Source organism: Dermacentor albipictus, chromosome 3, assembly GCF_038994185.2.
Source record: "Dermacentor albipictus isolate Rhodes 1998 colony chromosome 3, USDA_Dalb.pri_finalv2, whole genome shotgun sequence".
NCBI lineage: Eukaryota > Metazoa > Arthropoda > Arachnida > Ixodida > Ixodidae > Dermacentor > Dermacentor albipictus.
Genome location: NC_091823.1, coordinates 24,959,141 through 24,976,036, shown reverse-complemented (window position 1 = coordinate 24,976,036; position 16,896 = coordinate 24,959,141). Strand labels below are relative to the sequence as shown.

At 45.4% G+C, this 16,896-nt stretch overlaps 2 protein-coding genes across 6 annotated transcripts in view; one reads left to right on the top strand and one right to left on the bottom strand.

Moving 5' to 3' along the window:
- Positions 1 to 16,896, top strand: part of LOC135903876 (uncharacterized) — a 367,982-nt gene that overhangs the window by 10,354 nt on the left and 340,732 nt on the right. For 3 of the 4 annotated variants that reach the window (XM_065434306.2, XM_065434305.2, XM_070535228.1), the window contains exon 2: positions 13,962 to 14,041. The exons of the other annotated variant lie outside the window; for it this stretch is intronic. In XM_065434306.2, the coding sequence (XP_065290378.1) occupies positions 13,988 to 14,041 (54 nt within the window). In that variant the 5' untranslated portion in view covers positions 13,962 to 13,987. The remainder of the gene's footprint in view (positions 1 to 13,961; positions 14,042 to 16,896) is intronic. 4 annotated transcript variants of the gene reach the window in all.
- The window catches only part of LOC135903874 (nuclear speckle splicing regulatory protein 1-like), an 84,857-nt gene continuing 69,429 nt past the window's right edge, over positions 1,469 to 16,896 (bottom strand). Inside the window, exons 9-10 of one of the 2 annotated variants that reach the window (XM_065434295.1) lie at positions 13,136 to 13,503; positions 1,469 to 2,026 (exon numbers count right to left, since the gene is read on the bottom strand). In XM_065434295.1, coding sequence (XP_065290367.1) covers positions 2,004 to 2,026; positions 13,136 to 13,503 — 391 coding nt within the window. In that variant the 3' untranslated portion in view covers positions 1,469 to 2,003. The remainder of the gene's footprint in view (positions 2,027 to 13,135; positions 13,504 to 16,896) is intronic. The other variant, XM_065434296.1, reaches the window with a different exon arrangement.

Genomic DNA, 16,896 nt, shown 5'->3' with positions numbered 1-16,896 from the left:
AAGCTAATGACGACGTGAGAAGGACGTGCGTATATAGAAGCCCGCAGCGTTGCGACATCTCTAAAACGGTACGTATAGCCTGTTGACTAGTAGAAAGGCTGTAGCTGCTCTTGTGATCATGGCTGAATTGTTTGAATCAGGTCAATGACCCCCCCCCCCCCCCCAAAAAAAAAGAAAGCTGATCAGATCGATAGCCGTCTCTTATCGACTCGTGCGATCACAGGGACCGGTTTCTGTCGTTTCCGAGCGTATGCAGGACAAATGCAAAACTTGTGCGCGAGTGTTACTGGCACCTGACAGTGCTCACAGGAACACCGCGTCAATACTGTGCGTGAACGCCTTTCGAGATATCATGTTATATGTGCAGCTCTATTTGTTGGAATCTGCACTGGCTGGCAGTCGTTATGAACGAACGCCCTAATAAGCACGCCTCCCACATATTCCCTGTCCCTGGCCGTTGTCTGATTGATCGTGACAGACAAAGACACATTATGTGGCCGCGGTTTAGCTATTGTAAATAAACATCACCACCACCACCACTACCACCACCACCACAATAATAATAATAATAATAATAATAATAATAATAATAATAATAATAATAATAATAATAATAATAATAATAATAATAATAATAATAATAATAATCCTATTTATGCCCACTGCAGAACGAAGGCCTCTTCCTGCGATCTCTAATTACCCCTGACCTGCGCCAACCGATTCCAACTAGCACCCGCAAATTTCCTAATTTCGTCGCACCACCTAGTCTTCTGCCGTCCTTATAACCTCTTAACATTTCTTTATCAAAAATGCCAGTCGTGTTGCAATTGCTTTGTATGAACTTCAGCTGTCATTTTTGTTCTGTCTTCTTTTTTTTTTTACCTTTGTATATTTTGCCCTCAACTATGGCCAAACTATAAGCGTGTACGTGTTCTCAAAAGGGGCATGCGAATATTCGAAACTTTCGAACAATGAATCAATATTATATAGCCATAGTTACTATATAGCCATAGCCATGCTGGCCTTTCGATTGGCTTACAGCCGAATCACGTGGTGGCATCCATGCTGGGTGACTTATCGTATATGCTGATGGGCACTGCAAATGTATATTTCGTACCACCACTTTGAGGCTGTGATGCGACAGTCAGGAGCAGATGTCAAAGTACGTACAGTGCTCAGCGATTGAAACGTGATACTCGGACAACAAGGCGGCTGGTACTTTCTTGTGCCACCGGTGGGCGCTGATGACACAGAGATGATTCATTTTTGTGTCGCATGAAAGCGAGAATCTTGATGCATCGTAACAGCATTCGGCCTCAGCGATCACCGGGCGCAAAAAGCGCCGGCCGCCATGCTGTCTGAGTATCGCGTTTCAATCGCTGAGCACTGTATGTGCTTCTTATAGCGATCCAGTCGATCGTTCCTCCTATTGCGATTATTGAGAAACCATCAAGTGTGGAACAGAAAATTTATTTCAAAAAAGAATGTTTATTTTATAAAAGTATCTTATACATCCCAAATATTAGATAACATCATCTCTGAGCGACATTGTCCGTGCTTCGTGAACTCGCATAGATGGGCACTGGCGACAAAGATGACTTATTGTCGCTTCGAGTTTGTTTCTAACACCCGTGGAGTTCGACGCTGTGCCAGCGTGCACGATCCTTACAGGAATCTTTTGATTATTGTGCATAGGTCGCGTGAATCTGATGCAAGTGAACGTGCAGCTGTGCCAAATACTGTGCTGGGGCTCTGTTTTCCGCAACTGTTCGGTACCTGTATGCAAATTGTAGTAGAATATTTTTGAAGTTGGGGCCTAGACCCCTAAACTTCGCGACCTGTCTGCGCGAGATGACGGAGCCTTCCCGGCCGACGTTGCAAAGTTGCTGCTGTTACTTCCGTTAGATGGACGGGCTTGCAAGAAAATTAAGGGGGGAGAAAACGCATCCATCTGAACGTCCACGTCGGCGGAGTAGTGTTCCAGGACTTCGCTTAGGTGTTTCTCAGTAGCGGCCTCTTGGAGGAACTGAAATAGCAAAACAAAATTAAGATATGTTAGAACAGAAGGGCAGTGCGCAGAACTCAGAATATCCAGTTATAACGCACGTACGCTCGTGTAGGTTTTGTTGGGGCGAAACGGTCGGCCATCTGCTAGCCGACGTCGCGTTATTTTTTGGCGAACCGTTTTAAATTGGAAAGTACTGACGAGAACTTAGCGCCAGTTCATTGTCTTACAAATACTTATGCAAACGGTGTCGCCGATTTTGCGGAACACATAATAAGGTAGTCGAGATAAGCGAGAGTTTCGTTAAAGGGGCCCTGAGCCACTTTTTATCGAAGAGGAGAAATGCATTTGAAGTTAAAATAGGTTACTTCAAAAATACTTTGCCGCTAAAAGTACTTCAATGCGTTTAGCAAAAGAGGAGTTATTGGCAATCAATTAAGCATGGCATTCGCGGTGCTTCCACTTCTTCAATGCACTACGAAGGCTACCGCGAAGCGGGGCATGTCCACAACGCTCTGCCTTCTAAATGTCACCGTGGCGCGCAGTTCAAGTTTGATTTTGGATGTTAACGTACGATTTAGGCGCCTACTACGCTTTAGCCAAACGCATACGCCAAATGCGGTTGTCCTCAGCGAGCCGCAGTGCGCTTAGCCAGTGGACTCGTCGCGCAACCTTGCGGCGACCGCGGTATCTATACTACGCAACAGACCGGTGCTACGTGCAACTGTAGTGCGTACGCGCAGCGTTTACTTTGTGCACGACAGGGCCTCAGTGCGTGCTCGCACCCATATGCTGCAGTCTGAACCTGCTAAATGGTGCGGACCGACTTTGTCCTTCACCGCAGCTTGACCAACGGATAGTAGCCACATACAACTTGCGCACTTTTGGGGCGCTATAATTTAGTCTGCCAAGGTGTCTGACCAGGGGTGGACGGGGAAGGGGGGGGGGGAGTATTCGGTAAGTGTCCACCTAGTGGACATGCCCATTTCGTCTGCTAGTGAAGTGCTGATTGGCTGGGGGCTATTGTCTCCTTCTGCCGCGTATCTTATCTAGTATCTAGTATCTAGTATCTAGCACAGCTAATCAGAACTTCATCAACAGACGAAATGGACATGTCCAATATAAGGTAGACACAGAATAAACCCATTCCCCCAGCAGCGGCCAGGAGTGAGGGCGCGCGTTGGCAAGCGTGCGTGCGGTCTGACCTTAAGTTTCGCATCGCTCGAGGCTATTTGAGCGTTCAAGACTTGTCGAAATTAACGAGACCCGCCGGCTACGACACCGATAAGCAGGGTGGCCAACGTTTAATTCCTACGCGGGCACCGCGACCAAGCGAGAGCAGATGACAGTCGGCTTCTTCAGGAAGTGCGCAGTTGCTATCGAAATTCAAAAGCAGATTTTTGCTTGCTTACTACAGCCTGCGTAACTGCACCAATACATAACACAGAAACAGCAGGAAGAAGCGCACTGGTCCGAATGCCCTTCTTGATTGACCTCAGCTATTTTCAAATAGCAGCCGCGTATGGGAATCCACTATATTATGAAATAAAACGGCCGGAAAAGAGTGAAGTGCAGATTTCTGTTGAAAAGAGAGCGTTTGAGAGAAAGGTGACTTCGCCCTCCACTGGCGAGCTCCACGCGCCGCCTACGACCTCAAAACTTAGCAAAGAGGTTCACAGCAGCGTATGCTATCCGCGGACTATGTCTTTTCAGCAAGCCCGAGGGGTGGTTTAGGACTCCTTTAGAAAAAGAAAAGGGTGAGGTGGGGTCGGCGCGGGGAGGAGCGGTCACACGTATTTCGGAGGTGCGTGTAGATATGAATTTACAATTTAGCTTTCGCGTGAAGTAGTGACCACTGAAATTTCTATGAATAATAAACATAGAAAGAAAACAGTGCTGAGTATATTTCGCGTCATAAACCTGTTGCGCATTTATCTGTTGCTGCGAATAGGTCAGAGAAGAAAAAATAAGGAATGGTATACGGGGATCGTGTTAAGGCCACTGCATATGTCATACACAGTCCCAACACCTCGTTTTGTTAGTTTGCAGTCTTTTTTTTCTCTCCATAGCTCCCCGGCAGTATAGTTTTCGGTGCTTTTAGCGTTGTATGATCACTTCACCAGTCTGCAGCACTTGTGCACGGCTCTCAAGGTTAGCCGCTGCACCCGCTGTCGGGTGAAAGCCGTGCGCGATCCATCTTGCTGCCCTGCTCTGGCATTGTGGCAATACCCCTGGGACACTTCCCGACATATGCTGGCATCATTGTTGATTATATTTTATTATTGTTATTTATTTTTACCCTCGGCCATTGGCTTTGGCAGCGCAACGCCCTTGTTATGACTAGGATGTTTGGACAGTCGCGTGATGGTTGATCCAAGCCAATCGATCGAAGGCAATTGTTGCTATATTACCAGCCCAGTAATCCGAGGGTTGAATTCGTCCTTCGGCTGCCGCATTTCTGCGAGAACAGAACGGGAGTCAAGGAATCTAGTGATGTCTGGGGCAACGCGGCGAGCCGCAGGTGGCCTAAGTTGATCCGACGATCTTCGCCAAGAATTCTCTTTCTTTACGTCCGCCCCTCTTTTTGTTCTTCCTTGCAACGCCAGCCGACTTCTCAGAAAGCAATGTATCAATAACCAACATAAAAAAATCACCATTAGAAATGAGAAGCTGTTCTGTTGTATTAGGTTGGACAACGAACCGGTCTTCGGCATCGGATATCTTTTGCAATCAATCCGGCTCTAGGGGCTATTCGCTTGGTCCAGCTTTTGCTTATATGCGTTGTAACGCTGGTGTTCCTCCTGGTGAGTGGTATGATCTTAGCTTTTTGCATCTTGGTTCCCACGGTGCAATACAACGCAAGGGTTTAGCAACGGAAACATGCAAAATAAAACGTACAAATGGCAGAAAAGGAATTTCGAAAAACTGGAGACAGAAGAGAAAACCCACAACTGGCACTCTACAACGGAAGGTATGGCGATAGGTATACGCCTGTATTGACAAATGTAAACAAAGAAACCATGCATATAAAAAAGTGATCTATACATGGAATGTCAAACGATCGGCATAAGTGCGCAGGCACGCATTGACACGATTACATTAATAGTTCGTACTAAGATATCCTATCAGAGAGAGAGAAAGCATGGCGAAATAGTGCTTAGAGTAATTATCTATCCCACAGACTATCCCACAACAATTATTAATTGCTGTGAGATAGGCTTCTGCCATTAATCTTGTTTCTTGCTAACAAAGGGACCATCAAGTTCATAAAAATTGCCTTTACCTCCACGCGTGTTGGCACATGCATGGTAGACACACATTAGACAGCGCATCGCTTTTGTATTAGTCAAAAGAGTTCTACGGAAATCCTCTGGCCTGAGCGTTGATTCCCGATAAGGAAAGGTTGATACCTTCATGATGAAAAGTTGATACCCTCAACGGCGAGAGGTGGCCCATACGCACGAGCGTGAAAAAAAGAATGCAAATGAAAGTACACCGTCGATGCCGACAGAGGTTTCCGACTCCCATGTGATCATGGCCGCGATAGGACGCGACCTTACTTCCCAAGGCCCAGGCAAAATCCCTATGCATTTACGCCGATGATAAGGCACCGCGTAGGCCAATTCCCCGTGAATATTATTCCTATGTACTTATTCCTATGTACTATTATTGTAATATTATTCCTATGTACTGTATACCTACATCACGGCACCTCCCGCCAGCAAACACGTATTTGCGGCTCCTACTCATTTGTCGTTGGGAGCACAGTCCGCAACATCGACAACTCACTTTGTGGCGTCTACTTCTATATAGAACGTAGCTGGGTCCTCGAAGATAATCTCATCGAAGCAAACAGATGCTCCAACAAAATGTAACAAAATGTTTCTTTTCTTTTATACCATATGTGTGGGTCCTTTTGTAGCTATTGTATTGCGATCAGGTGGATGACATCTTTTTCTATACCCAATGTACGTTGTTATGTTATCCTCATGGAACTCCGGGTCTGTTGATCAAGCCTCGTTTATTATTGTCAAAGAGCAGCTATGGTGGCGCAGCGAAGAAATAGACATTTTAAGGGACGACGAGGCACCGGGCAGCGCCTGCTGTTAGGATTTTACGCTCTTTTACCTCTAACTTGATGGTTATTTCTTTAGAGTTGTCTAATTATCTTTCTAGATCCAATTTGCTCTTTCGAAATCCCACATAGTGCCTACAGTGAGCCATATTTGGAGGAAAACCAACCAACCAACAAACCAACGAGCCTGTTCTTGTGATCGGGTCCGACATATCGGCTGCTCTGTGGCCATCGCTTCTATGTTACATGGAGGTGAAGACAGGCCGGGACGTAGGCGACATCTATGGAGCCAATTATTTATTGGGTAAACTTATGTTATCCAAACTATTATTCAATGAATGAATGAATGAATGAATGAAAGAATGAATGAATGAATGAATGAATGAATGAATGAATGAATGAATGAATGAATGAATGAATGAATGAATTCTTTTTTATTAAGAAAAGGGAGGACCGAAGGTCGCTGGTGGGGGAGGAGGGACATACGAAGGAGACGTAGACACACTAAATCGCGTGAGCCAGGTCGCTAGCAACGCCAAAGTGGGCTAACTTTACTGTTTGATCGGGGTTCGGAGTTTTCGAGAATGCCGTTCTGTAGAGCTTCAATATGGCATTGTAGAAAAATATTGCTGTCCTCTCGATAATTATTGAATGTGCTACAGTGTAAAAATGAGATGCTGCAAGTTGACTTCGCATACGGAGTGGCAGAAAGTGCATACAGTATTCAATAGGCTTTGCAATGCGAGTTTCGGCTGCATTCCGCAAAACCACCATCATCGCAACCAAGAAAACGACTCGGCTTGAGGCAATAACAGCGAACATGACCGAAACCAATGGTTGAACAGCAAGGCATACACAGGAGCTTTATAAACAGGATGTCATTGACATTCCAATCGTTGTCGGTAAGATGAAAAAACAATTCGAATTTACTACTGTAATATAAACGATTGCAATGCCTGATAACGCGGATCCGCGTTGCGCTGGCGCGTTGATATCTCTCGTACAACGCAAGATAAAAATGATAGCTTATGCAGGGTCTCCACATGAAAGCTCCCTGATTTCAGAATGAAATAAAAGGAAAGCTATGATACATGGAAACCTGCTGTTTGCAGCATCGTGTAAAATAATTCAAAGAGGTTTTGGTTGATTTTTTTCTAACCTCGTGTTTTGTTTCAGGTGCTGAATAAATACCAAAAATGTCAACACCCCAAGAGAGAGCCCAATGTGTGGTGTCCACATGAAACCTCCCCGATTTCAAAATGAAAAAAAAAAAAGCTATGACACATTGATACCTGCAGTTTGTGGCATCATCTTAACTCGAAAAGTCTGGTGGTTTGCGTAGAAATTCACGTCGAATAATTCGTTGAACAGCCAAGGGTGACTTCGTTTCCGCATGCAACACCACACATTGGACTCTATCGAGATGCTTTAATTTTTGGTATTGATTCAGCAACTGAAACAAAAGAAAAGTTTAGAAATAACAACAACAAAAATTTTTTTAATTGTTTTACATGATGCCACAAACCACAGGTTTCTATGTATCATAGCAGGTTTCTATGTATCAAACTATTGTTAAGTTCGCGCCTTTAGAAGGGGTTCCTAACGCGTTCCACTATTTCGAGAAAAGTATACAGTAAAAGCTCGTTAATTCGAACCGCAAGGGGAAGCCGCTTCAGTTCGAATTAACGAAAGTTCGAACTAACGAAAGTGAAGGAGGGCAGCAGTACACTGCGATTTGGAAGCAGTAGGGCATGTCAGAAATTTGGCGTATCAGAAAGTGATGGCGTGTGCCGCGGGCACACGCCATCTTCAAGTCGAAGCTCTGGGTCCGACTGTGCCACACCACCGATGTCCACCGAAACGAACGTTAGCCGAGGCTTAACACCATCACAATGAATCGCGACGGCCGATACCTCCTAAGCAGAAAACAGAGGTGCACAACCGATGAAGACTGCCGTGACAAAGACGCTGAACATGTGAAGGTGGCGAAGGCCCTGATTCGTTGGTTCTTGATTGCAAGCGCAGCTGCGACGTACTTGATTCACTGTGTTTTGGAGCTTGCCGTGCCATCTCCGCACAACATTAGCAGCTATAAAAGATTTGCAAAGCCTCCGAGATTCGCAATGGGCAAGAAGTCTCGGAGGTTACGTAGAACGGAGAGGTGGCAGCCGCCGCTGCCTTCTGGCTGACCCCGCGTCGGTTAGATTTTTTTCCGATTTTACCATCTCTCGCCGTTCTCTCCGTTTCGGAGGCAATACAGCCTTGTGTGTAGGCAGTAGGCGCGTTTCTCTGCGAGCGTAGTTCGAATTATCCGTGAAGGAACCTTCTCGCGTTCGAATTAACGGACTTTTTTATACATAGACTTCTGTGGAGCTTGGCCGGACCAGATCGTACAGTTCGAATTATCCATAAATTCGAATTATTGAAGTTCGAATTAACGAGCTTTCACTGTATAGGCCTAATTTGGCTGTCCGAAAGCTGCTTTTAGGGCAACTGCCACGAAATTTCACTGTCTGTAAATTAGTTTTAAATCAGTGGTCTATACAAGTGAGGCAATCTTGGCAAACCTGCAGAGCTGATAATTGTCTAATGTTATTGTTAGCAGCCTTTATGTTGTTATTAGCAAACTAAGCAGACGACACGACCAGCCGGTGATTAGTGGATACGATGGAAATCTCAGCACGTCGCCTCAGAGATTTTCACTGCGCTGCTTAATCTCGGAGTTGACGTCGAGTAGCTCAACGTTCTCAGTTCGGCGTCATTTTCCATGAATGGTAATACATGCGTTTTTTTAAGTTTTGGCATCAAATAACTTGGAGGACACTTAAGCTTCGCCTTTAAGAGGGGAACGCGATAGCGTTATCGGGTCCCGTTGACGCCGACACAGACAGCGGATATTCTACGACACGGGGCCCGATAGAAAACAATGGTGGGTCGATCCCGCCGGCTGTGCGCGAGGCAGAGCAATGATTCATATCCCCGTAAGGCAGAGGCTACAAGCACTGACTCATCAATGGCTCCTACCGCAGTAAGCAAGGAAAAAGGGATTTGTGTTTGAGTTTCCGCGTAAGAAAATTATGTTTTCTCGTATAATCAAATTACAGTCCGACGCTATCATGTATGCAGGTTGTGTGTAAGTTGGACTTTACAATATTTTTGACGCCTTTTACTTTGAGAAATTCAATTAGTTCAGTAATGACTCTGCGTCCCGGGAGGGCCTGCGTGGTTGTGGTTCGGGATGATTTTTTTCCGACGGACAACGCCACCGACGGCGGACGCCGACACCGAATTTTTTGCGACACGGGACCCTTAACGCTGTCGCGTTAAAACGTCTACTTTTTCGAGCTTTTAGGAATGCGTGTACTAGTAGTTCAAACGCAAAATTTGTCATGAAGCTAGCGCTTTGCCTATATTATCTGAAAATTCTTTTTACGCGTTCCAAAATTTCGTTGCAGTTGGTCTTTAAACGATAGTAAAAAAAAAGAACTAAAAAAAATAAATAAAGAAGATCCGTGCACCGTCTGATCTATCTATCATTGCGCCAACATGTGCGTGTGTGGAGCCCTTTTTGATCAGGCAGGCAGACATCAGTGATAAGCTAAGAGCCAAGGGGCAGCCGATAAAAAGTTATCCATTATAGGGAGTAATTCTGGAATCAGGCAACTTTCCGTCATGCTCTGTCATTGAGAGATGAAATATCTGACTAATGAAAACAGTTGCATCAGAGTGTGCATAGTTGCACATGACTCTAATGCTGCTCGCTTATTTTTGCTCTGAAACAGAAATGAATGACCTGCGGCATATAACTAACTTACGCGTTCCTTCAGAATAGATTAGTTGAAGAGTTGGACAAAACTTGAGTGACAAATTGCAATGTCAGCTATGTAATTACAATGGTTTATTTATTACATATTTTAAGTTATTTACTTACTAATGCATTGCAGCTACGGTATCTAATTAGTCGGGCAGCAATGAGGTCGTTTTCGTTTATTAGACATCACGTTACTAACATCGTCTGTAAATATCGATCCCCTAGATCTGTCGCAAAGTACATTGACGTTCCATTTACTGTTGACTGACAGTGCGTGAGGGAGGATGTTTAGGAAAATATAAAGCAAAACGCCAACTGAACTCGTAGAACATTCACGAGGTAATTATATCGGAACCGGTGCTAGTCTGTGGATATCGGCTGAGTGGACAATACTTAAGTACTGCCCGACTTCAATTCCGCAATAGCGACGTTCGCACTAAAGTAAGAATTTATATAGGTAAAAATTTAAAATTTGTTAATTAGCATATCTTAAATGATCCTTTGTCACGCAAGTCGAAGAACAGAGGAAGACATGGCGAAGAAGAGCGGAACAACGTTAAATATGTGCGAAGAGCTTTCAGTGATATCTATACAACCGAATGGTCTATTTTTATTGACATGCGTGAAAAAGAAAATACATACAGAAACTAAATATATAATAAATTCTACAACAGTCGCACTCAGACTAAGACAATAAGCATAATGACCGCCCCTTCAAGTATAAACATAGGGAGTTGGTCCAGTTGGTGCATGCTTGATTGGCGGGAGAAATATTCCGGCGGTGAACACGGTGCACAATGGAAAATAACACGAAAGGATAAAGCTGGAACTAGCAGTTAAATATTTATTTAACAAAGAAGAAGAAAAAACGTAGTCTACTTTTTCTAATTCAACGTAGTTTAATTCGACTTGCCGCTTAATTCAAGCCTACTGAAAATACCCGACGAGGAACCATACATTTATTAGAAGGGAAACTCGTTTAGCTTGAAATCGAAAGCGTGCCGCTTCGCATAATTCGACACCGAAGGGCACCCCCTCATGCGCTCAGCGGTTGCTAAAAGCCTGAATAAAACGAGAAATTCATTACATGGTTCTACTGCGTCCCCAGGCGTGAAGCTGTTTTATTTAACTTTATTTTTATCATATAGTGGCCGACGCTCTTTCCGCCCAGGAAGCCATCCGTTGTCGCTTGTTTCGTGTCCTGTCACGCTGAGGCAGCGTTTAATTAAAGACGTCGACGCTCTTCACTTCATACTGGTTGAGTCGCGCTTCAGGAGCAAGGAACAAAAACACTGCAAGCTACGTCAAACGGACAAACAAAAAAATTTAATTCGTTCATTTTTTGCTTCCTTTTATCAATTCGATCTTTCGCATAATTCGCCCAAATGTTGCAGTCCCGCAACGGTCGAATTGACAGGAGCTGACTGTACAGCCTGCGGCAAGGCTCCTGGCATATCCAAACGTAGAAGTTCCGCAACGGTCTAATTAACCGGAGTTGACTGTATACCTCCCGGCAAGGCTCCTGGCACATGCACGAAGCATGAATCGGATATGAGAGAAAGGGGAAAAAAGAAATAAAGGCGAATCTGACCGCTGCATGACACAAACCTACATAACGCCAGTAAGAGATAACCTTTTGTTATTGACGTTCAAAGAAGTAGCACTGGCGGAGACATTTAGTTCGGAGTCTTCTTGGCCTTCCCGCTATGTGCTTCACCTTGCTTCGCTCTCCCCCTGATATGTGCCATTCATCAAAGTCTCAGCTTGAATACGAAGGGGGACATAATGAATATGTTAGAAAGCGCCAGAGAAAATGAAGATATGAGAGCAAAACAGACAAGAGAAAGGAAGTCAAGCTAAGGAAGAATATGTAGATTTGCTGAAGTGCCGACCTTAATCTGCATATTTCTTTCGGTGGGAGCGGTGCCAAAGGAGCAACAGCTAACTAACTAGATGTTTCCGGCTGGCGCACACCCTTCGTCAACAGTCTACAAGCTGCGTCATATGCGTTACCGCAGCCTACTCCCAACACTTGCGCAATCCTCGGACTACATTATCGGCGCTTCAAAGGTCAGAGAAGTGGAGATAATCTCGTCCTATTCACCATAATTTTGACGTATGCAAGACTGCCACGAGAGCATGGCCGCTTTATTTCCTGGCTTTAGCTATGACGCACGTCTATCCATTTTCTCCTCAGCTTTTTAACTGTCGCCTGAATACACTGAACCCTTCCTTAAATCTGCAAGGGTCATCAAAATTTTCTCGCTCTGACGCGACATCGTTGTGCCGCCTCCGAGTCGGGGCAGCACCTCTTACTCTTACACCTCTTACTCTTACTCGTTCCTCATCGGAATAGGTGGCCCGCCTATGTGTGACTCTTGCGGAACTGAAGAGACCACTGAAAGGACTACTTTTTGTGTCTGTTACACCGGTACAATATCCAGTATGTACCTCTCTGGACAGCCTTAAACCAGCTGGACTCGAGACCGTTTTCGGAATAGTGAAGATCTTTCGACCGTCGCCGTGCGCGTCGCTGGCGCATAAAGCAGCGACGGCGTTGGTTACCTAAACCCGACATGTCTCTGCGACCGTTTATAGGCTCGTACACTGCCATTTGTGCACGCAGCTAGTGCTCTTTCTTTCCCATTCTTTTTCTGTTTTCATGATTTCATACCCTTACCCCCGTTCAGGGCACATGAAACCGAACATGCACCTAACATGAACCTTGGTTAACTCCTCTGCGCTTCTCATTTTTCTTCTCTTTCTCTCTCTCTCTCGCTCTCGCTCGCCACAACAAGCACGTAAGATGGGCTAGTTGGTTACAAGTAATATGGAACAGGATTTTACGGCTCATTTTTAGACGGGCCAGAGTGAGTTAACAGGACAAACGCCGAACTTCAAGTTGAATTCGCGCTGTATGATTGTGTTCCACAATACTCTCGCCGCAGAAGTTCGACCAGTCACCAGCGCATTGATCTGTAAAAGTCTGACGATGACTGTACAGCTGAGATGCGACTCTTGTTTTTTTTAGCTTATTCTATTTTTTAGAAGAAACATGTAAAACTTGCTAGTCCACAAGAAGTCGAGGCGAGGCGCTCGTGCACGCCTTTCTTAGTGTTTTTGCGGTTTCGAAAACTTAAATTACTTCCTGCGATGACTTATACAAGCCATCCGGGTGTCAAGCGTTATTATCAAACACGGATGTTTCGACCTTCAACGGCGGTCACTGAAGCTGGCGGCTGACCTCTGCGTAAGCTGGCTGGTCCGACCGCCGGCACCCCTCCGATGGGCGCAGGTCCGGTGCGTAGCGCGCCTCCGGTGGTGGACTCGTAACGGGGCAGGATCTTCTTGACGAGGCTCTCTTCGCGCTTCAGGCTGGTGGAGCCGCCGCTGGGACGAACCTCCTCGTCCTCGTCGCCGCCCATCATGACCATGCTGCGGGGTCTCGAGTGTGGCGACGGCACGTTGTAGCCCAGTGGGCCCGGGCCGTAGTCGAAGTGGCCGCTGTCGCGGCTGTAGTAGGCGGACGTGGGCCGCTTCTTGACTCGCAGTTCTGCGTCCTCGGCCCGAAGGTAGCGGGACGCGTCCAGCGGCTGAGATGGCGTCGGGGACCTGCGGGCATTGTCGCTATACGTGTGAACGATGGCTCACGACAAAGAGATTTCCTAAGGTGCACTTAAACAGAAATGAAAGCTGCTTTTACCGTCTGCTATGCTTTTTGATACTTTGTGCCTTGTACATGGACAGGGCATGTTCCGGGTGTTGAATTTGACGTCGTATATCACTTATGTATTATACACAAGGTGTATTATACGCAGGACCGCTAGCAGCGCTTGAATGCCTGTCAGGTTACAGTTATGGGTTCGGTTCACTTTTTTACCCAGTAATTTTCTTGCAGCGGTGAACAGTCGTTCGGGAGTGACTATCCCTGAATAGGGAAGAGCATTGACAATAGCCCACGATGACTTTGATTGCTAAATCTGAGATTGTCCATGATATCTGCGTGACCCCCGTTACAGTTTCTTTTTTCTTCACGCAACTGGTATTGCCGCTTCATATTATTTTTTCAGTGGTGGTGCGGGGGAGGAGACATGCAATGTTTACTAATCCAGGATGTGCGAGAATTCCTGGGCCATATAGCGAACTTCCGGTGAGTTGTGCCATGTGCTCGCTCTTCTCATTTACACTCCAGAAATAAAGTACTGTACTTAAAAAAAAAAGAGAGAAAGCCGTGGAGTGCTAAGATAAGTTGTGTGGTGTGGGGACTGCAGGATATAAATTTGTCTTACTGGCATTATACACACTACATTTGAATGGGTGTTGGATGGCTAGCGAAAAAGAAAGAAAGAAAAAAATGATTAGACCAAGCTTTACTATTTTTTATGTATTTTAACCATAAATTTCGTTGTAATTGACACCTCCGGACTCTGTAACCACAGAGGAGATGCAATTGTCCGTGTGAGAGCATGTCAGCAAATCCAACGCGGCCAGTAGAGGTTAACAGGTGCTCCGACACAGTTGTCACCAAAACCCAAATAACTCCGCTACGTACTTGGGCCGCAGACCAGCCCTCTCTTGCAATGAATGTGCGTTCATTATCTCTTTATTTGGCGTTGAAACATATTTTTTAGCGCATTCAAGGGTTCGGATTAAGCCCCCGAATAAACAGCTTGGGAAAGTTGGCGGGCTCTCACATCTAATTTCCCTTTTTCGCATCTGGGCCTTGATCGAGTTAACACCGCTGGCATCGGATGTGCGCACATGTGCTTTGAATGCCTCTTGTGTACGTGTCCTGAAAGCCTTTTTCTAGTGTCCCTATGGATGCATAAGACTGATATGCCGACGAAACAAGAAGAGTTGCAAGCACAAAGTTAAAGGAGCAATTGACAAGTGACACGTGTTTTCTCGTTATTTACATCTTGCAACACCTTTCCTTTTCTGACTGTTTCGATCACTCCGCGTGTTGGGGGGGGGGGGGGGGTGCACGATTGCAGGGGCTATTACATATCTGATGTAATGCAGTGCCATATATTTGATGTAATGCCGTGATGTAATGCAGTGCAAACGTGTATTTTGCCATCGTGATTTGACTTAGGGCGAGGAGTTCTACGAATTTATGATACTAATGTCTTTGGTTCGACATAGGCAAAATCTGAAGGCTCTTCCTGCAAATTGCTATTGAAGAATAAAATTTGGATAGCAAGTTGCGAAAGTACAGAATCCCTTTCTAGCATGAAAAAAACTAGTGCCTAGCGTGTGGAACGGGCTGTCGCAGTGTACTTCGAAATATTTCCATATGCGTCTCTGCCACATAAGGTGCTGCCGGTGCCTCAACACCAATCGCCGCTTTAAGTGCACGTTGACGAACTTGCGCTAGAAAAGCGCGGGTGCTATACGCCTTGGTGACGCCTTTGTCTTTACTGGAGAACCATTTACTGCGCACTCAGCCAATGGCGGTTGGCTGAGTTTAAACCGCTTCAAACCAGATGACACGAACCAGTGGAAACACAAGTAATGTCTGGTCATCGCAATTAAGGTTCCACGTGATTAGACATATGACGTTTTCCACAACAGGCGTCGCAAAACAGCGCAAACACTAAGAATAGGTTGTTATTACAAGCGAAATAAAGAAAAAGTGGCAGAAGGCATTTATATCTCATACTGAAAAGATTTTGCCAAAAAACAACACACACAAGAAAGACGACGACACCACGGGGGCTACGGTGTCGTCGTCTTTCTTGTGTGTGTTGTTTTTTTGGCGCAATATCTTTTCAGTATGCAAGATCACCAGCTAGCCCAGCAGTTAACTCTTCTAAAGTGCATTTATATTTTTTGGAAATATTTCTTTTCTTCTAGTCGACGTTGCAAAACAAGTGATGACGTAGAAGAGAAAAGAGCGTGATAATTGCTGTACTAAATATCACTCGTGTCGTTCTCGTTCTGTTATCGAAGCCCGAGATACGGTCAGAAATGATGTTTCGCTCACTGAGAAGGTTGGAAGCCAGGTCACGGACGCCCAAAGTGCCCTAATTAGATTTTTCCAGTGGGCTTCGGTTTCACTCATCGAGCTCCACGAAAAAAAAAAAAAATAAAACGGGTCGGGAAGCCTCAGAGGTATTACGAAAGAACCCGCCATGGTTGCTCAGTGGCTATGGTGTTAGGCTGCTGAGCACAAGGGCGCGGGATCGAATCCCGGCCACGGCGGCCGCATTTCGATGAGGGCGAAAACACCCTTGCACTTATATTTAGGTGCACGTTAATGAACCCCAGGTTGTCAAAATTTACGGAGTCCTCCACAACGGCGTGCTTCATAATCAGAAAGTGGTTTTGGCACGTAGAACCCCATAAATTTTTTTTTTTTACGAAAACAGTTTCGAGAAATTTGATACTGGCACCGACAGCCTTTAGCTTTGCTGCTCTAATGAGTAAGCTGGAGTGACGACACGTCTGAGAAGAGCTTCAATATTCGTAGCGCGTTCGGGCATCTTTAATGTGAGCGCTTGGTGCCTGCGACATGATGCGGAAAATAGGTCGTGTATGCAGAATGGCTTTTTGCGTGAACCTTAAACGTGTTCGCTGAACAACATTCCATGGTATGCCTTCGTAGACAGAAAACCTTATTAGCATGTCGTAAGCGGCGACGGGCAACGAGGAAATGCTTTTATCAAAATAAGCCGAGACTTGTGGCGGTGTCTGTCAGTAACACCTCGTTTACTTATTTCTGGTGTACGTCCGCGTCAACACCAATCTAGCAATAATTCGACTCAAACAGTAGGCTTGTCAGCAGAAAAAAAAATTATTGAAAATCGAACATGTTCGGAATATATAAAGTTTGCAGGCGATCCTGACTCACGCACAAATGCATATCACAGAAAATGTTGCGTGTGCACGCTAACACATGCATGTGCTGCGTGTGTGTTGCGATATGGAATCAAATAAATGGCGTTAACCAGCATTGGGTTGAACAACGTGCTTACAGCTTCCGCTGCCGACAAGTTCTTTGAG